We start from the raw sequence: 21,441 nt of genomic DNA, 5'->3' as shown, positions 1-21,441 counted from the left end.
ACCCTCAGTTATATAAGAACTGACACAGCGAAGACGCCTCAGTTGGCGGGAGCCTCCCATGGAGGCGGATCGGTTTAGTTTTTTTAAAAAAATTTAATAAAGGACTTGTCCCAAGCTGTGTCTTGTTTTTTTTACCATTTTGACACTTTTTTTGTGAAATGGTAGGGGCACCCGTTACCAATTCACATTGGGGGGGATCTGGGGGTCCCCTTGTTAAAGGGGGCTTCCAGGTTCCGATAAGCCCCCTGTCCGCAGAAATATATTCATAATTACAATATTTTACAGCTATTAATGGAGATTTCACATAAACTCATAAGGCAACAGCATGGAGGAGCAGAGCAGGAGAGCTGATGATTGACAGTCAGCAGCTCTCTGCTCGGGGATCTGTGAAAACCGAGCCATCGGCGGTGTTCGATCGCTCGGTTCTCAGTGCAGAGGCACCGGGGCACAGATGCAGCATTGGTCCCATGCTGCATCCACCTAGGTAAGTATGAATGGGCAAAAAAAACAAAAACATACTTCTCTTTCAATAGGGGCACAGACAGCTATAAAAACAGCTATAAAAACTGATAAGCATTCTAATCCTTCTGCACTCTATCCAAAACTTTAAAAAAAGTTTTGCCTTTAGTTATGTTTTAATCTCTGGAATGTATGACTTCTTCAATGCATGACAGTATGCTGCTAGTTGTTGTCTTACTTGATTTTTTAAAAGGGTGGAGCAGTTATGAAATTCAGAAAAAGGATGAAGTAATCGATTAGCAAACTTTGGGGTTTTTCTTAGAATCAAAGCCACCATCCTACAATACCGTCATATAGTATTTGGCAAGGTAAGTGACAACTTCAGTTAATGAGTCATCCAGCTGTATAAATACAGGGACACTGCTAAGCTGGGGTACTCAGATCCTGGGGAAGCACCATGAGGATGAAGATTCCTGCAGTACTCACTCTGGCTCTGCTGAGCTTCACTCTTTGTACCGGTCAAAAGGTAAACTATAGAAGGGTATTAAGTTTTACCTCTTATATTGAAATATTATCAATGCCATTATTCTGTCTGTGTATGGTAATGCTACTCTGCTCTTCTTATTAATTTGATAATCACCTGACTGACCGCAACATACAGGGATATGTAATGTAATACTGACACATAATCACACACATAGGTTGGACTTGATGGACTTGTGTCTTTTTTCAACCTCACCTACTATGTAACTATGTAACTATATAATGAATAGATGCATTTACCACCAAGTGGGAGAGTGTAGGGGTGATAATACATTTTATTTGCTAGCCAAGAAACGTGAAGTGTAAGCCCTGGTTCACACTGCTGCAACTTCTGATGCAACTTGTTGCGATGTGCAACACAGAAGTCAAAACAAATTGATTTCAGTGGGTGCCGTCTTAATTGCTGCGACACAAGTGGCAGCGGCAAAAAAAATTGTTTGTCTTGTTTGCGAAATGAGTGCCATAGGTTGCAATGTTAAAATCACAAACGTCGCAAGGAAGTTGTTTCTTTGTCTTATATTTGCGACTTTGGCAGTGACTTCAAGAGGGTTTTATAACTTCAATAATATGTGTGACAAAGAAAAAAAGTCAGTGCCAGTGATTAAATACAAGCAGCTCACAAGTTAGATTAATATACATACTCCTATAACATAAATACAATAAAATAATTGCAGCGCGTAACCACTTCAATACAGGGCATTTATACACCCTTCCTGCCCAGGCCAATTTTTAGCTTTCAGCACTCACACTTTGAATGTCAATTAGTCATGCAACACTGTACCCAAACAACATTTTTATTTTCATACAAACAGAGCTCTCTTTTGGTGGTATTTAATCACCACAGTTTTTTTTATTTTTGTGACATAAGTGAAAAAAGAGCGAAAATTTTGAAAAAAAACACTTTTTTTTAGTTTCTATGATAAAACTTTGCAAATAAGTCATTTTTGTTCATAAATTTGGGCAAAAATTTATACTGCTACATCTCTTTGGTAAAAATAACCCAAATTAGTGGATATTATTTAGTCTCTGTGAAAGTTATAAATTCTACAAGCTATGATGCAAATCATTAAAAATTGATCACACCTGATGCACTGATGGCCTATCTCATTTCTTGAGGCCCTGAAATGTCAGGAAAGTACAAATACCCCCCCCCCCCCCCCCAAAATGACCCCTTTTTGAAAAGTAGACAGTCAAAGGTATTTAGTAAGAGGCATGGTGAGTTTTTTGAAGTTGTATTTTTTTCCCACAATTCTTGGGAAAATGAAGAATTTTTTTTATTTTTTTCCACAAAATTGTCATAATAACAAGCTATTTCTCACACACAGCATATGCATACTTCCAATTACACCCCAAAATACATTCTGCTACTCCTCCCGAGTATGGCGATACCACATGTGTGAGACTTTTACACAGCCTGGCCACACAGAGAGGTCCAACATGCAGGGAGCACCATCAGGGGTTCTAGGAGCATAAATTACACCTCTAATTTCCTAATGACCTATTACATTTGTGAAGGCCCTGGAGCACCAGGACAGTGGAATTATCCACAAAATGACCCCATTTTGGAAAGCAAACACCCCAACGTCTATTCTGTGAGGCATACTGAGTCTTTTGAATGGTTCATTTTTTTCCACAAGTCTTTGGAAAACGTGGAAAGAAAATTAAAACTTATTTTTTTTTTTTACACAAAATGGTCAGTTTATAATATATTTCTAACTCAAAGCATCTATATAGCAAAAATGACACCCCAAATTACATTCTACTACTCCTCCTGAGTATGGCGATACCACATGTGTGTGACTTTTAAACAGCCTGGCCACATACAGAGGCCCAACATGCATGGAGCACCATCAGGCGTTCTAGGAGCATAAATTACACCTCTAATTTCCTAACGACCTATTACACTTTTGAAGGCCCTGGAGCACCAAGACAATGGAATTACCCACAAAATGACCCCATTGTGGAAAGAAAACACCCCAAGTATATTCCATGAGGCATGGGCTGCAGATAGGTACTCGGGTACTCTGATGGGCTGCAGATAGGTGCTTGGGTACTCTGATGGGCTGGAGACAGGTACTCGGTTACTCTGATGGGCTGGTGACAGGAACTCGGGTACTCTGATGGCCTGATGACAGGTTCTCGGGTACTCTGATGGGCTACAGATAGGTACTTGGGTACTCTGATGGGCTAAAAATAGTGAAAAATTGGGCGCAAAACCATATATACATATGAATGTCAACTAGACCCACATAGGTGTGGCATACTAATCAACACATATACCATAAAATATATATAAACCAGTCCAATATAGTGAAATGTGAAATAAATATAATTATATCTGTGAAACAAATATAAATAGGTGTATTTCTTCTGTGTGGGTGAATTCTCCAACACCGTGTCTTCATAAAATGCAGTATGCTAGTTTCTTGTGAAAAAAATGCTTCACCCGAAGTGACAAATAAATCTGCTCACCAGATGTCTCTGGCCACAAGGTGACCACCAGGCATAAAGTATGGAAAACTTCCTCAGCAAACCAGAATCCTCCAAGCCAATTAGAACTTCAATCGAGCATCTCCAATATCGATCAAACCTCATACAATCATAGATGGTGAATGGTAATCCTCTGATAATACACTCAATGCAAATCCCAAACGCTCCTTATCCTTATCTTAAATCTGAAGAAAATTTTCCTGAAGACGTGCGCCTAGGCAAGAAATGCCTAGGAAAGAAACAGCCCTCCAGCTGTTGCAAAACTACAAGTCCCATCATGCCTCTGCCTGTGGGAGTCATGCTTGTAACTGTCAACCTTGCAGTGCCTCATGGGTCTTGTAGTTTCACAACAGCTGGAGGGCCGCCAGTGTGAGACCCCTGTTGTAGATGCTAGATACAGGAGCTATCTCCTCCACCCCCAGCTGAGATGCATGCTGTGCTTCCTGGTTTCACATTCAAGTGACGGATCGGCCCCTGCCTCATCCCACAGCTGAGCTGCCATCTGCTGTACGTTTTAAGGCATGTAAGTGCTCTGACAATAAGGACATTATTACGCTATATTGCCTTTTTGGCTCATTCTTGGGAGAGCCAATCCTTACAGATCTAAGATAAGGATAAGGAGCGTTTGGGATTCGCACTGAGTGTATTATCAGAGTATTACCATTCACCATCTATGATTGTATGAGGTTTGATCAATATTGGAGATGCTCGATTGAAGTTCTAATTGGCTTGGAGGATCCTGGTTTGCTGAGGAAGTTTTCCATACTTTATGCCTGGTGGTCACCTTGTGGCCAGAGACATCTTGTGAGCAGATTTATTTGTCACTTCGGGTGAAGCATTTTTATCACAAGAAACTAGTATACTGCACTTTATGAAGGCACAGTGTTGGAGAATTCACCCACACAGAAGAAATACACCTATTTATATTTGTTTCACAGATATAATTATATTAATTTCACATTTCTCTATATTGGACTGGTTAATATATATTTTATGGTATATGTGTTGATTAGTGTGTCACACCTATGTGGGTCTAGTTGACATTCATATGTATATATGGTTTGCGCCCAATTTTTCACTATTTTTTTGTTTCATTAGGTTCACTAATTTTTTAGTGCAGCATCACTTTATATTTATATATATATATATATATATATATATATTTTATATTATTCTGGCGCCGTTTCTCATTCCTTTATTCTACTCTGATGGGCTGGTGACTGGTACTCAGGTACTCTGATGGGCTGGTGACTGGTACTCGGGTACTCTGATGGGTGGTGCAGGGTACTCTGAAGGGCGGTGACGATACTCAGATGAACTGTGACAGATACTCAGATGGGCTGTGACAGGTGCTCAGGTACTCGCGTACTCAGATGAACTGTGACAGGTACTCGGGTACTCAGATGGACTGTTACAGGTACTCAGGTACTCGGGTACTCAGATGAACTGTGACAGGTATTCAGATGGACTGTGACAGGTACTCAGGTACTCAAATGGCTGTGACAGGTACTCAGGTACTCAGGTGAACTGTGACAGAAACTCAGATGGGCTGTGACAGGTACTCAGATGGGCTGTGACAGGTGCTCAGGTACTAGGGTACTCAGATGAACTGTGACAGGTACTCAGGTACACAGATGGACTGTGACAGGTACTCGGGTACTCAGATGAACTGTGACAGGTACACAGATGGACTGTGACAGGTACTCAGGTACTCGGTACTCAGGTGGACTGTGACAGGTACTCGGGTGGACTGTGACAGGTACTCAGATGGGCTGTAACAGGTGCTCAGGTACTCGGGTACTCAGATGAACTGTGACAGGTATTCGGGTACTTGGGCACTCAGATGGACTGTGACAGGTACTCAGGTACTCAGATGGACTGTGACAGGTACTCGGTACTCAGATAAACTGTGACAGGTACTCAGGTATGCAGATGGACTGTTACAGGTACTCAGGTACTCGTATCTATGGAGGGTGTGCAACATAGCTTCACAGAAGTGTCTGTTAGACCAGACAATTCGGTTCCTAGGCTTGTGTATTTAAACAATGGGACCCAAACCTCATTGTTCTACACATATTCACTTCAAAGGATCCCATGTTTGGATATGCAATGAAGGGAGGTCAACCCGCAATCAATACTTAACTTCCCGGGAAAAGGTCAAGTTAATCTCCTGCTCAGAATAGTCACAAGGATTTACATTAAAGGGGGCTGATTTATGCAAAGTATAGGGATTGGAGATGTAGCCAGTCCTTTACCAGGAATAGGGAAGCCCACCAATCAGAGCCAATGAGGCATCAGCCTGTAATGATATACACAGACTAGATGGGAGGGAAACACACACTCTATGGTAGAGCAGTCACGTGAATGGAACCTCTACGGGAATGTTAAATATGGGAAATCTCCCTTGTCCTTGTATCTAAATATGTTGGTCTTAAAGGGGTTGTAAAGGTAAAAATTTTTTCACCTTAATGCATTCTATGCATTAAGGTGAAAAAACTTTTGACAATACCGCCACCCCCAGGCCCCCTGTTTTACTTACCTGACGCCTCGAATCTTCGCTGCTCGTTCTCGTCATCTTCATTGCAGCTCAGCCTGGTCGCTGATTGGCTGCAGTGGATGGATTGAAAGCAGCGCAGCCATTGGCTCGCACTGCTGTCAATCACATCCGATGACGCGGCGCACCGGGGGGCGGGGCCGAGTGATACAGCGAGCGGCTATAGCCGCCGGCTGTATCACGGGAGCGCGCCCGCAAGCACTCACCACCATGCGGGAGCTCGCATTAAGGTGGTTAATGCTTGCGGGGAGGAGCTGAAACAGCCGCCGAGGGACCCCAGAAGACCAGGTTCGGGGCCACTCTGTGCAGAACGAGCTGCACAGTGAAGGTAAGTATAACATGTTTGTTATTTTAAAAAAAAAAAATAATTACCTTTACAACCCCTTTAAGCCTTTTATGTCCTACTGTTTGTAGATTAATGTTTTAAGGAATATACTCTGTATTCCTTCATGTAATCCATGATTTTTACCCTTTCCCTGTACAATTAGATAGCTTGATGTGTATTAGTCTAGGCCTACTTTAACCACTTCAATACCAGGCACTTAGACACCTTCCCGCCCAGCCCAATTTTCACCTTTCAGCGCTGTTGCAATTTGAATGACAATTGCGCGGTCATGCTACACTGTACCCAAACAAATTTTTTATCATTTTGTTCCCACAAATAGAGCTTTCTTTTGGTGGTATTTGATCACCTCTGTGGTTTTTATTTTTTGCGCAACAAATAAAAAAAGACTGAAAATTTCGAAAAAAAACAAGTTTTTCTTTGTTTCTGTTAAATTTTTTTGTAAATAAGTACGCTTTCTCCTTCAATAATGGGCACTGATACAGCGGCACAGATGGGCACCGATGAGGTGGCACCAATGAGGTGGCACTGATGAGGTGACACTAACGGGCACTGATGATGGGCACTGATAGGCGGCACTGATGGGCAATGATAGGTGGCACTGATGGGCACTGATAGGTGGCACTGGTATGCGGCACTGATGGGCACTTATAGGTGGCACCGATGGGCACACATAGGCGGCACTGATGGGCACTCGTAGGTGGCATTGATTGGTATATATGGGTGGTACTGATGGGTACGTATGTGTGGCACTGATGTGTGGCACTGATGGGCACTGATAGGTGAGCACAGATGGGCACTGATGGGCACTGACAGGTGGCACAGATGGGCAATGACAGATGGCACTGATAGAGCATTGCTGGGCAGATCTGGGCATATCATGGACATAATAGTGCCAATCAGTGCCCATTTGTGGGCACTGATTGGCACAGATTGGGCACATGTGGATGGCCATGGGGTACATACCTGGCCATCCACATTGCCCCTTCCCTGGTGGTCCTAGTGGCATCCCTGGTAGTCCAGTGGGGTGATCTGAGGGGGGGCTGCGCTGATAAACAATCAGCGCAGACCCCCCCTGCCAGGAGAGCCGCCGATCGGCTCTCCTCTACTTGCATCTGTCAGACGCGAGTGAGGAAGAGCCGATCAACGGCTCTTCCTATTGACAGCGTGATCAGCCGTGATTGGACACGGCTGATCACGTGGTAAAGAGCCTCCGCCGGAGGCTTTTTACCAAGATCAGTGTAGCGGTGTGTCAGACTGACACACCGCTCCACCGATCGCCGCGATGCGCGCCCCCGGGGGCGCGCTGCGGCATGTTATCCTGCTGGACGTCATATGACGTCCAGTCAGGATAACACAACCACTTCCCGGACGTCAATCCGCTATAGGGCGGGCGGGAAGTGGTTAATATATACCACTACATTTTTGTTATTGTGTTAAAGCTTTCACTCAAGGTCAAAGAACTCTCATGTAAACCAAATCATATCTGAGAGATATTAAATCTCAAATATAGTATACGGGTAACAACATTAATAATATGTGTCACGCTCTGTATTATTATGATTTGCCAAAGCCAAAGTCGCGAAACATCAAAGTCGGATAAAAGTTGGATTGAAGTAGGATTGAAGTTGCATCAAGTCACAAGAAAAGTCGCAATGCAAAGTTGCACTGGAAGTCACACGACTTTGGGGCCACAGCAGTGTGAACACGCTACATTCACACAGGTGGCCAGGCGTGCATCGCTTTCTACATTCAGAGGTAGCTAAAATCCGCCTCTGGATGCAGAAACACTGTGCTATGCTCACAAACTTTCTGATTAGCTGTGGCCAGTTTGTGTGCGGCCAGAACTCCACAAATACGCCATCGCTGGATGCACACTGTCTTGTCCAGGATTGATCAGAAGCTCTAGTCACCACTTAGACAACAATAGCCGAAGACAGCTGCTGCTATTCACAAACAGGGAGGTTGATTTACTAAAGGGAAAAAGACTGTACCCTTTGCAAAGTGCAGTTGCCCTCTGCAAGAGCAGTTGCTCCAGAGCTTAGTAAATGAGCAGAAGCTCTGCTGACTTCCATCATCCAATCACATGCAAGCAAAAATGCTGTTTTTTAAATTTTCCTTGCACAGGATTGGGTACTCTTTGCAAAGTCAAGCCATACCTCATTTACTAAGCTCTGGGGCAATTGCACTCACAGAGGGCAACTGCACTCTGCAAAGTGCACAGTCTATTTACCTTTAGTAAATTAATCCCAGTGTGTACTGGCACTGTTTAGAACCACCTGTGAAAATCCACTGACTTTTGCTTTCTAATTTTGTATTGGTTGATAAGGAGGTAAAATTTCTGTCAGGTTTCTATTTCTCACTGTGACCCCATTGGGGAGATTAATGCCCGCTTCATGTCCCATATAATAAATTCCGGGAGAGTTCTGTCCTCACAGGAAATTAGCGAATATCTCCCCGATAGGGATACAGTGAAAAATTGAAGAAGTTCTAATACTTCTTCATTATCCAAAATAAAAGAAGAAGCTCAGAGGTAAGTGATGTCTCCATACCTATCTTAGCATGCAGATAAAGATAGAGGCAGCAACTGGAAATCCTTTACAGAACTTGGAAGTTTGTATGGATAGTATTTTGTGACTTTTTGACAGTACAGTACTTTAAATTGCCCAAGTTTGATGTATGGACCAAAAACTGTGTATCATTATAAAAGTGTAGAAACATCTTCCATTACTGTCTTCTCTGTATACGTCTGTATCTGCCTGCAGTTACGCTGCCATCTATGCGGACATCTCTTAAAGGAGAAGTATGGAATTATATAAAAAACAAGCATCTATACTTAACACCATACTGAAATTTCAGTCTGATGTTGCGGCTGTCCCCCGCTGCCTCTGAGCCTGAGAACCGGAGTGATCACACAATCTTTGAACACTTAATTCTAGGTCAGCTCTGAGTGGAGAGCAATGACTGCCAGTCATTACTCTTTATTCTGCTCCTTCAGCGCTCACTGGTACACCAGACAGGAGATGGGGCAGGTACACAATATGTTTTCTTTAGAAAGCAGCTACAGCCTGAGAAGACAAGCCTCTCCCCTGCCACAATGCTGCAGTGTGGACGCAGTGATTTCTCTGCAGTGGTCTGACATGCCCCTGCTGAGTCAGATCTATAGCTCTGCAATCAGCATAACTCATCTCACTAGGAAGGAGGGGGGGGGGGGGGGAGGTTGAGCACTGCATAGAGACCACTGCTTCCACACATACAGAAATTCTCTCAAGGTTTTTTATATTATATTTTCAGCTTTCTTTTTTTTTTTTTTTTTTGGAGGGTGGGTGGCTCCTAGAAAAGTAAGGAGTAGAGTAGGGAAGGGACAAACCTCTGTCTCCTTATTTTTTGCTGTTTGTGTCCAATTCAGGATATTTCCCTTCATGTCCAATAATAAGTTAGAGGAAATTTGCCAGTGAAGGGAACTCCCCTCTTAGGCCCCATTCACACTTGTGCGACCCGAAAGTCATGTGACTTTGATGCTCCTTGGAGCAATGCCTGTGTAATCTTGAGGTCTATGGACCTGGAGTAGCATCAAAGTCAGACCAAAGGGACTACTTTGAAGTCGCTGCAACTTGAAGTTGCACATATATGAACGCTACTCGTTGGAAATCATGGGGTACAACTTGTCATGCGACTTTGCAGTCCCAAATTGCAGGACAAGTTGCACAAATGTGAATGGGGCCTTAGCCAGTTGTTTACAGAACAGGTGTCCTCATTAGCGTATTTCCCTTTTAAGCTTAACTCCAGCTTTTGCTACTTTTGCTACCAAGCTGGCCCAAACAAATAATGTCCCTCACTAACATGTGAGGCTGCTAGATGTGCGGTATAAACTGTATAAACAAAGCTTCCTCTGATTGGCTGAGCCAGAGAGGCAGACAGATGATGTCACAACCTCCTGACTCAGCCAACCAGAGGAAGCTTTGTATTAATTGCTAGAATACGTCACTTTCTCTGACTGAGCGCTGATCAGATAGACTCTATTGTGTTCTGGGTATGAGACAGGGAGTCTCGTCTGGAACCCGGAACACAGTGCGGTATGCTGTATGTAGCCTCAGCCTCATACAGTTTATACTGCACATCCAGTGGCCTCACATGTTAGTGAGGGACATAGTTTGTTTGGGCCAGCTTGGCCCAAAAGTTGGCATTTAGCTTTAAGGTGGTTGTAAACCCTAACATACACCCAGTGAAGTATTTGCCCTCAGATGTTACCCAGAGATGAAACAAATCCTCCTACATAAGTTGATAAGTTGTGCCTGTTTATCTACAGTCTTCTCTTGTCAACATCCGTTCAAAGTGCTGAATCTATAAAACTTGTCTAAGGCTCCTTTCACACTGAGGCGCTTTGCACGCACTAAAGTGCTAAAAATAGCGCCTGCAAAGCGCCCTGAAAGAGCCGCTCAATGCACTCCAGTGTGAAAGCCCCGAGGGCTTTCACACTGGAGCGGTGCGCTTGCAGGGCGGTCAAAAAAGTCCTGCAAGCTGCATCTTTGGAGCGCTGTAGGAGTGGTGTATTTACCGCTCCTAAAGCGCCCTTTCCCATTGAAAACAATGGGGCAGCGCTGCAAACCTGCCCGCAAAGCGCCGCAAAGTGGCACTTTGCAGGCGGTTTTAACTCTTTTTCGGCTGCTGCGCCGCTAAAACGACGGTAAAGCGGCTCTATATTTAGTGCCGCTGTACCGCCAGCGCCCACACGCCTCAGTGTGAAAGTAGCCTCTTACTCTTCAGAGCTCAGTGAGCAGAGCCCTGTGAGCTGATTGGAGGGAAGAGACATACCCCCCCTCCACACAACTCACAGGAACAGAGCTGAGGCTGTTAATCAGCTGGAGCTCCCACCGCTGTCACCTTTTTTTGTCTTGGTGTCAGAAAAACTTGTCAGAAGTGACACCTGCTTATAGCAGAGGAATGGAACAGCAGACAGAAATTATACTTAGTGCTCCTAATTGAGAAAAGTATACACTATAGAGCAGGGATATGCAATTAGCGGACCTCCAGCTGTTGCAAAACTACAAGTCCCATCATGCTTTTGCCTCTGGGTGTCATGCTTTTGGCTGTCAGAGTCTTGCTATGCCTCATGCAACTTGTAGTTCTGCAACAGCTGGAGGTCCGCTAATTGCATATCCCTGCTATAGAGGGATATGCTTTGTTCATATTTCATGTCTGAGGTTTACAACCACTTTAATTCCTGTTTTATGAATGAATTGTGGATTTCCCCTCATTTTTGTTCCTGATGACTATAGTCATAAAGAGAGGGGTGACTACCCGACGGGGACACAGACTGAAATTAAAACTTAACAGAGGATCTAACCATTCCCCACTCTATCCAAAATGAAGTTTTACCTAGAACCTTATTTCTATTGCTATAATTTTTGTGGACAGGTGCAGCCTGTCTGAATACCACAAATGATTTACTCCCTCTTTCTTCTTTACACAGTGCAACCTGGCTGGTCAGTGGAAGAATGATCTTGGCTCTGAAATGACCATTGATACTGTCTTTAAAAATGGAACATTTTTAGGCAAATATCTGACAGCTGTATCTTCCACTAATAAAACAATTGTGTTATCGCCTCTAATTGGATATCAACAACTGACTGATCTTCCATCATTTGGATTTACAGTGAAGTGGCTTTTTTCCAGTAAGTTTTATTTCCTTTATGTTATTTTGTTAAAGAAGAGCTTTACTGGGTTGTAAAAAAATTATATGTGAGCAACTACTAATTATTATTATTATTATTCACGATTTATATAGCGCCAACAGTTTACACAGCGATATAGCTCTTGACTTGCAAGGAATGGGTATTTACCAGTCCATGGAGTCCAGCAGATGATTCTTCCCTGGGATTTTCTCCTTGGGTGATGATACGCTTGAGGCTGATCATATACAGTCAGGTTCATAAATATTGGGACATTGACACAATTCTAATCTTTTTGGCTCTATACACCACCACAATTGATTTGTAATGAAACCAAAAAGATGTGCTTTAACTGCAGACTTTCAGCTTTAATTTGAGGGTATTTACATCCAAATCAGGTGAACGGTGTAGGAATTACAACAGTTTGTATATGTGCCTCTCACTTTTTAAGGAACCAAAAGTAATGGGACAGATTAACAATCATCCATCAAACTTTCACTTTTTAATACTTGGTTGCAAATCCTTTGCAGTCAATTACAGCCTGAAGTCTGGAATGCATAGACATCACCAGATGCTGGGTTGCATCACTGGTGATGCTCTGCCAGGCCTCTACTGCTGTTCTTGGGGCATTTTCCCTTCAGTTTTGTCTTCAGCAAGTGAAATGCATCCTCAATCGAAATCAGGTCAGGTGATTGACTTGGCCATTGCATAACATTCCACTTCTTTCCCTTAAAAAACTCTTTGGTTGCTTTCGCAGCTTCGGGTCATTGTCCATATGCACTGTGAAGTGCCGTCCAATGAGTTCTGAAGCATTTTGCTTAATATGAGCAGATAATATTGCCAGAAACACTTCAGAATTCATCCTGCTGCTTTAGTCAGCAGTCACATCATCAATAAATACAAGAGAACCAGTTCCATTGGCAGCCATACATGCCCACGCCATGACACTACCACCACCATGCTTCACTGATGAGGTGGTATGCTTTGGATCATGAGCAGTTCTTTTCTTTCTCCATACTCTTCTCTTCCCATCACTCTGGTTGATCTTGGTCTCATCTGTCCATAGGATGTTGTTCCAGAACTGTGAAGGCTTTTTTAGATGTTTTTTGGCAAACTCTAATCTGGCCTTCTTGTTTTTGAGGCTCACCAATGGTTTACATCTTGTGGTGAACCCTTTCTATTCACTCTGGTGAAGTCTTCCCTTGATTGCTGATTTTGACACACATACACCTACCTCCTGGAGAGTGTTCTTGATCTGGCCAACTTTTGTGAAGAGTGTTTTCTTCACCAGGGAAAGAATACTTCGGTCATCCACCACAGTTGTTTTCCGTGGTCTTCCGGGTCTTTTGGTGTTACTGAGCTCACCGGTGCATTCTTTCTTTTTAAGGATGTTCCAAACAATTGATTTGGCTACACCTAATGTTTTTGCTATCTCTCTGATGGGTTTGTTTTTTTAGCCTAATGATGGCTTGCTTTACTGATAGTGACAGCTCTTTGGATCTTATATTTCAAATAGCAGACTTGAAATGAACTCTGGACATTTTATCTGCTCCTTGTAATTGGATATTGAGGGAATAACACACACCTGGCCATGGAACAGCTGAGCAGCCAATTGTCCCATTACTTTTGGTCCCATAAAAAGTGGGAGGCACATATACAAACTGTTTTAATTCCTACACCGTTCACCTGATTTGGATGTAAATACCCTTGAATTAAAGCTGAAAGTCTGCAGTTAAAGCACATCTTGTTTGTTTCATTTCAAATCCATTGTGGTGGTGTATAGAGCCAAAAAGATTAGAATTGTGTCAATGTCACAATATTTATGGACCTGACTGTATACTTAAAGCTGAGATCCGGAATAAGCAAATATTATTTGAATTCAAGAATCATGTGTATTCTTACTTGAATCTGGGAGTGCTTTATGCATTTCTTCTGTGATTGTGCAGTAACCTGGTGTGAAACTTTTCCTCTATGCAGGAGCTTCCTGTAATACAAATCAGATACTACTGCTCTCTCAATGCAGGGAGATTGCTCAGCATCCAGCCCTTCCCGTAGCTTTCTGCAGGTAGTCTGTAATGGGTAGGGCTTTTTTGGTCCCCACCACAACTCTGCTCTCTGCATGAGCTATGTGACTGTGTGTTGTACAGTGATGATATTGATACTACTATTACAAGGTTATAACTGGGTTTGCATTTGGTACCCACTCCATGACACATTAGTAGGTTAATTGTCTCCTGTCTAAATTTGCCCTACTATGTGTATATATGTGAGTATAGGGACCTTAGATTGTAAGCTCTTTAAGTTAAATGACTTGTGGCAATTGAAGAATATATTTAAATGAAAATTGTTGTGTCTGGGTGGACTGTTAGTGGTTCCTCACTGTTGTCACGTACAGTGCAGGGTAGTAACCTGCATGTGACCGTGGCTAAGATCATTATAGAGAGGCGGCTGCACTGCACTAATAAATATTCCCATTTTTTTTTTTTAAAAAGCAAATTTTTTCTCAGTTTAGGCTGATATTTATACGTATTCTTCTACATATTTTTGGTAAAAAAAATCGCAATAAGCGTATATTGATTCGTTTGCGCAAAAGTTATAGCATCTACAAAATAGGGGATAGATTTATAGCATTTTATTAGTATTTTTTTTTTTACTAGTAATGGCGGCGATCTGCGATTTTTTTTATTGTGACTGTGACATTATGGCGGACACATCAGACAATTCTGACACATTTTTTAAACCATTGGCATTAATTGGCATTAATACAGCGATCAGTGCAATCATTACTGTAAAAATGTCACTGGCAGTGAAGGGGTTAACACTAGGGGGCGGTGAAGGGGTTAACTATGTTCCCTGGGGAGTGATTCTAACTGAAGTGGGAGGGGACTAACTAGAGGAAGTGACAGATCGTGGTTCCTAGCTATTAGTAACACCGGATCTGTCACTCCTGTCAGAAGAGAACAGGGAAGTGTGTGTTTACATGCACTCGTCCCTGTTCTGTGTCTCCTGCTCACGATCACTCATGGCCGGCGGTCATCGCGACCGTCTGCCACGAGCATCGGCACCCCCGCTCAGTCCTGCTATCCGGACCCCGTGAGCCAACGTACAGCTATGTGGTTTCGTGCAGGGGAGCCAACCTGCCGCAGTACAACTGAGGCGGCTGGTCCGGAAGCGGTTAAAGTGATACTAAAGTCTTTGTTATTTTTTTTATTAAAAAATAACAAACATGCTATACTTACCTGCTGTGTGCAGTAAGTTTTGCAGAAAGCAGCCCAGATTCTCCTCTTCTCTGGTCCCTCGCCAGCGTTCCTGGCCCCTCCCTCCTGCCCCCACAGCAAGCAGTTTGTTATGGGAGTACACAAGCCGAGCCACTCCTCTGTGTGTCCATTCAGATACAGAGCTGCTGCTCAGCCCTGCCCCTTCTCTCTCCTCATTGCCAGAGCCAATGGTTCCTGCTGTGTGTCTGTGCCAATTCAGGAGGGACAGCCGAGTCTCTTGTGCAACATAGCTGGATCAAGATGGGGCTCAGGTAAGTATTAGGGGGGCTGCTGCACACAGAATGCATTATGATAAAAAAAACTTCTGCCTTTAGAACCACTTTAACAACCGATGATTCATCAGCTGTCAGCAGGTTTCCCTGGGGTCTGGTATGAATTTTAAGGTGAACCACGCCAAAAAAAAAAAATTGTTGATAGGGAAAAGGATCTCTTTCCCACAAACCTGGCCAGGTGGTTGTGGGGATCTGTGGGCAGGGGGCTTATCGGAATCGGGAAGCCCCCTTTAACAAGGGGGCACCCCAGATGCACAAAATCAGGTAGCTGATATGGCAGTCCTGAACTCTAATATGGCAGTCCGATGCCTGCTATGTGTCTGTGCCAATTCAGGAGGGAGACTCCCGGACAGCCAAGTCTCTTGTGCAACATAGCTGGATCAAGATGGGGCTCAGGTAAGTATTGGGAGGGCTGCTGCACACAGAATGCATTACGATAAAAAAAACTTCTGCCTTCAGAACCACTTTAACAACCGATGATTCATCAGCTGTCAGCAGGTTTCCCTTATGTTTACCCATCATTCGGCTGAGTTCCTGGACAAGAACAGTTGTGTTAACAGGGCAGCGTTTTTTATCCATTTGGGTCGACCTTCTTATGTTTTTCCTTATAAAGGACTTGTCAAACACTGGTGTGTTTTTATTAAGTACTTTGAGTACTTTTTGGTGAATGAGTAAGGGTATTATGTATAGGGGGTGCTCCCCCCCCCCCCCATGGCACCTTGTTCCCATGTTGTTAGGGAAAAGGGTCTCTTTCCCACAATCCTGGCCTGATGGTTGTCTGGGTCTGTGGGCAGGGGGCTTATCGGAATCTGGAAGCCCCCTTTAACAGGGGGACTCCCCAAATCCACAAAATCAGGTAGCTGATATGGCAGTCCTGAACTCTACAATCACATGTCAGTCTAGGTGAATGCTCCTCGTGATGTGAACTGTTGAACACAGAAAGCCAGAATTAATGCTGGCTGGTAATCCACTCTCACACATTGACACATCACTTCTTCATTATTTTTTTTTATAATTCTTTTTTTTTTTTTTTTAAACACAAGTCTGTTCCTTTACAGATTCTATTACAGTGTTCACAGGACAGTGTTTCTTAAATACGTCTGGGCAGAGAGTTCTTCAAACCTCCTGGCTTTTGAGATCAGAAACTCAGGATCCTCAGAATAACTGGTCGCAAACAAGGTATGGAGGCACACTAATTTAGCATTTTTTTTTTAAACGGCGCGCATAGCACACCACTGCAAAATGTGGGCGTGGCTTAAAGGGGTGTGGTTTAATGGAGTCTGAGATGACTAACATAGTGCAGAATGCAGTAATGTTAACTAGAGAATGTACAGTGCAGAGTGTATAGTGGTGGGTAGTATGTGCAGGAGAAGAGCACAGTGTGTATGGTGGTGGGTAGTGCAGTCAGGTCCATAAATATTGGGAGCCATCTGGTCCCGGTGACTTACAGGCAGTCCCTGACTTACGAACACCCGACTTACGAATGACTCCTACTTATGAATGGCCTCAATCCCGGCTGCTTGTGCTCCACGCTGGTCCTGGATACCTCCGAGCAGCTATCTTGCCACATTCCACACTGTAGTACTTCATGTACTGCATGGCCAGAAGAGCCCCAGAAGCGCCTGGAACATCCCACATCCCTGCACAGGCGGCCGCCAGAACATCCCACATCCCTGCACAGGCGGAAGTTACACTTACAAGCGGTGTTCCATCTTATGAACAAATTCCACTTGCGAACAAACCTACAGTCCTTAATGTGTTCGTAACCCGGGGACTGCCTGTATTTATGTTAAGTTTTTCAAGTTTGTGATTTTATCCTCTGTTAACCATGGTGGTGCTTTCTGTGACGTCTCATGAAGATAAACATAGCAGTTTTGGTTACTGAAGCCCCCCATTTGCCTCGTGAAGACTGAGAAGGATACATTCAAAACCTTTGCCATCTCACCATACTTTGTAACCAGAATCCCTTCATCATTCTTTATGGGGCCAATATGATCTGTCCTCCCTCTTTTACTATTTATGTACTTAAAGAATTTCTTGGAATTTTTCTTACACTCCTCTTTTATATGCCTTTCGTGTTCTATCTTAGCCACCCTGATTACACCCTTACATTTCTATTGCATTTTTTGTACAGTTGGAATGCTGATGATGTTCCCTCAGCCTTGTATTTTTGGAAGGCCTTCTCCTTTGCTTTTATATGAATTTTTAAAGTTGACGTTAAGCCACCCAGGGCTTTTATTAGCCCTTTTAAATGTATTACCATTATAGCCGCGGGAGGGAGAGGAGGAGAAGTTGCTGTCAGCTAAAAAACTATGCACGGAGATTGGTGCTCACAGCTGTCCCTCCCGCTGCACCGATAATCCCAGCTGTGAACCAGGGGACAATCATCCATATGTGCAGGGTGGATCACAGTGTGCTCCCCCCCTCGGGGGCCCATATGCAGTGACACCCTGCACATATGGATGATATGTCATGGTAACATGGGGTTGCACTACTGACATAAGGCATATCCAAGGTCTGGCTAACTAACTAGTTGTTTTTATTATTATTTTGTTTTAAGTGTAGTTATTTTAGTATGAACAAAGCTCTCCACATCAGTAGGCATACAAAAAAAGCTTTACAAATAACAAAGGGAACAAATAGGTTGTGTACATTAGAGCAGAAGTTAGTGTGATAGTGTACAATAGGCTACAAAAATGAATCAGCACCAACAAATGTAGTGATAATCCCCAGAAGGGCCGCTGGCTTTCCCAGTTTTCAGTTCCAAAAGCACACCGACAAACTCAGGCTCAGTCTAGGGGTGTCTTTTGAAGATTTAGTGTAGATATTGAACAAATGCAGGGAGGAAGGTTGAGGGTGCAGGATACAGAAAGGTGTGTAAATCATAGAGGACAGTTTTCTGAAAAATCCTCTTCCAGCAGTATATTGAACCCTTAGGCTCCTTTCACACTTGTGCAACAAGTCGTTCCCCGTGATTTCTAATGATAACCATTTATATATGTGCGACTTCAAGTAGTCCCTGTACTACTCTGGTCCGACTTTCATGAGGGTCTACACAGGCATTCCCTGTAACCGTGGCAAAATCTATTTAAAATTGCGGCAAAATCCCAGGACTTTGAAGTCGCAGTAGTGTGAAAGGGCCTTAAGTAGCAGCCTTAAAAATAATGCTGAAGTAAGAAAGTCAGTCTGAGACCCTACTTTCACCCCTACGTGTACACAAAAATGACATTTTCCTGAGTATTGTAAATTAGTATGGGCATGGTTCTCTCTTATTACCTACATTTGTAGGCCTTACATGTAGCAGATGTTCACATATAGAAAATTGTTGAAATATAGAATTCTAATTCACAAATTGACTGCTGACTAGAAAATAATCTTTTTTTCAGACTTGGATATAATATATTCTACCCACTGAAGAAAAGAAACTGAAGGGAAGAATTATTCACCGCCTCCACCTCAACTTCAAACCTTTATAAAAGTCTGAAATGCTTAAATAAGTTAAAATAAATTTTCTTTATTCACAAAATTCTTAAATTATTTGCTTTTCTGCACGCTATGACTTCTTATGTCTTACATGAACACACAGTCAAATTACAAAGAGATTAAATGTACAGAGTAGTGTATAATGATGAGATAGTCATTGCCAGATTAGGCCAGTGAGAGCTAAATTGGGATATAAAGCAATTGCATAGGTTTGAAGTGTAGGACTGTGAATTAGGAAACAGAATCTTGTGCTTCAATGTACATATAGAGTTGCAAATTTCACATACAACATTTTCAAAATATTATATTTATTATGAATGTATAACTAAAAAAAAACTCTGAAAAGACTACATTCTTTTTAAAACCCACTTCTCAGCTCACAATGAAACAATCTCAGTTGCAGTCTAAGTTTTCATTATGCTTTGAGAAGTACAGTATGTTTAATTTTTTTTAAAACTGAATGTTTTTATGGACTCAAATTACCCATCTGTGCTCACCATTTTCTAATTCTAAATGTATTCTGTAAACATATCACAACAGAAATACCAAGTGATCACCTTCTGAAAAATGTTAGTTGCCTGGCTGTGATGTAGACTCTCTGGTTTCGCTACTTTCTCAGTGTTCAGGCTGGAAAAAGAAAAGTTAGAACCCCAGATCTCTCAAACAGAATTAAAACCAGAGGGTTTGAATCAGATTTGATCAAAGTTGTTTTTGTCATTACCTTATCATTTCCACAAATGTGAGGCCAAATCGATCATTGCCCATTGTAGTATTGCAAGCAGTATAAGGTGGAAGGGTATTCAGAATATAAAAATAACAACAGTTGGTAAATTTGCATGTTTATAAAGTTGGACATAAGACAAAATAATCAATAAGTCAAAATTACCAATATGTGATTATAGTGTGTATAAGTAACAGCAGGGATTTAGGGAAAACAAATGAGAATGAACACGCTTTACCCACATACACACACACACACACACACATATACATATATATTATGCCATTGTGAATGATGGGTTTATTTTCCTGCATTGCACAAAGATTAATAAAATAATATATTTTCCTCGTACTTGTTTACATCTGTATTATTTATTGTGAGCCAGGGGACTGGGTTGGAGACAGGTACAAACCTAGTTTGATGAAAAGTCTGGGTAATACTAGGTTAGGTGGGGATCAGGTCTGGATATTGCAACTGTTTTTTCATAATTCATGAATATTGAGGGCATCCCCTGTGTTGATCCTAATACTGCTACAAACTATGATTTTCCCACCGCAGCCAGAGGTTCTGGGGCGAACCCTACTTATTTCTGCCATTCGATGAAATCCTTCAAGCAGGCAGTACCATTTGTGATCGTCCGTCACTTAATTACGGCCGATCACGTGGTGAACAGCCATGCCCAATGGCTGTTCCCCCTTGTCAGTGACGCGCTGTGTCTCGGGGACACGCTGCCACTGACAGTGCAGGGCTGCGTGCACCCGATCACGCCCATGCCCTGTTTGAATGGGCCGACGTCATATGACATCCGCCCAGAACGAGAGCCGCACTGCCACTCCGTCATTTGACGGTGGGCGGGCGGCAATTTGTTAAAGAATATAGCAAGCTGAAGATAGCAAATATACAAGTAAAACTTATGTAGGGAGATTTGTTTAATCTCTGTGTATTATCTGAGGCTGTTCTTGTCACTGGGTATATGTGAGGTTTTATATCCACTTTAAGAGAAACAGACAGAAAAGACAACACTGTGTCCTTTTTTGGAGTGTCTTTTAGACAGGATACTTAATTCTGATAATCCAAAAAGATCTGGAAAGTTTATTTGCTTTTAAAACTGACCCAACACTGGTTGTAAAGATATGTTATATAAGTGCTAGTAGCCATCGCGTGCGCATTCTTCTTGCTAAGCTGCATAAGAATATCATATAAATAAATGACAAAGGTAAATAGATGTCCAATTCATAAGCAGAAAAAACAATAAATATTACATTACATAATACTTATGAAAGAGAATATTGGTTTTCCCCAAACACAATTGCAGTATGTGGGCTGCTTAGTAACGGTCACTGATACTGGGTGGACAAACAGATTATTTTTTTGGCTTTCACATAAAGCAAGTTAGGTCAGTTATTCCCCTTGCATATTGGGTTACCAATATCAGGAAACAGACAAAACAGTACTTAAGTCAGCTATATACTGTATGTTTATGAGATGTACAAAGCTAGATGTAACTGCGGGTGAAGTTATACCATGCATCATATACACTTGCCGACCATCTAACTGGAGATTTACTTCATGACTTTGCAGTTCAATACAGAGGTTATGGCTGCAGCCGCTGCTCTTTCTGATAAG

At 42.6% G+C, this 21,441-nt stretch overlaps 1 protein-coding gene across 1 annotated transcript; it reads left to right on the top strand.

The window, feature by feature from the left end:
- The first annotated feature begins 832 nt into the window (after nt 1-832).
- Nucleotides 833-20,166, top strand: LOC141135583 (avidin-like). Its single transcript, XM_073624441.1, has 4 exons — nt 833-985; nt 11,863-12,064; nt 16,670-16,790; nt 18,998-20,166. The coding sequence occupies exons 1-4, from the start codon at nt 917-919 to the stop codon at nt 19,038-19,040; spliced, it is 435 nt and encodes a 144-aa protein (XP_073480542.1). The 5' UTR covers nt 833-916; the 3' UTR covers nt 19,041-20,166.
- The last annotated feature ends 1,275 nt before the right edge of the window (nt 20,167-21,441 follow it).

Source organism: Aquarana catesbeiana, linkage group LG01 (assembly GCF_042186555.1).
Source record: "Aquarana catesbeiana isolate 2022-GZ linkage group LG01, ASM4218655v1, whole genome shotgun sequence".
Classification (NCBI taxonomy): domain Eukaryota; kingdom Metazoa; phylum Chordata; class Amphibia; order Anura; family Ranidae; genus Aquarana; species Aquarana catesbeiana.
This window is presented reverse-complemented; position numbering and strand designations above follow the sequence as displayed.

Coding starts and splice junctions, on each gene's coding strand:
- LOC141135583 (XM_073624441.1), top strand. CDS start 917: ATGAGGATGAAGATTCCTGCAGTACTCACTCTGGCTCTGCTGAGCTTC. Junction 986..11,862: donor CTCTTTGTACCGGTCAAAAG/GTAAACTATAGA, acceptor TTCTTTACACAG/TGCAACCTGGCTGGTCAGTG. Junction 16,791..18,997: donor AATAACTGGTCGCAAACAAG/GTATGGAGGCAC, acceptor TCTTTTTTTCAG/ACTTGGATATAATATATTCT.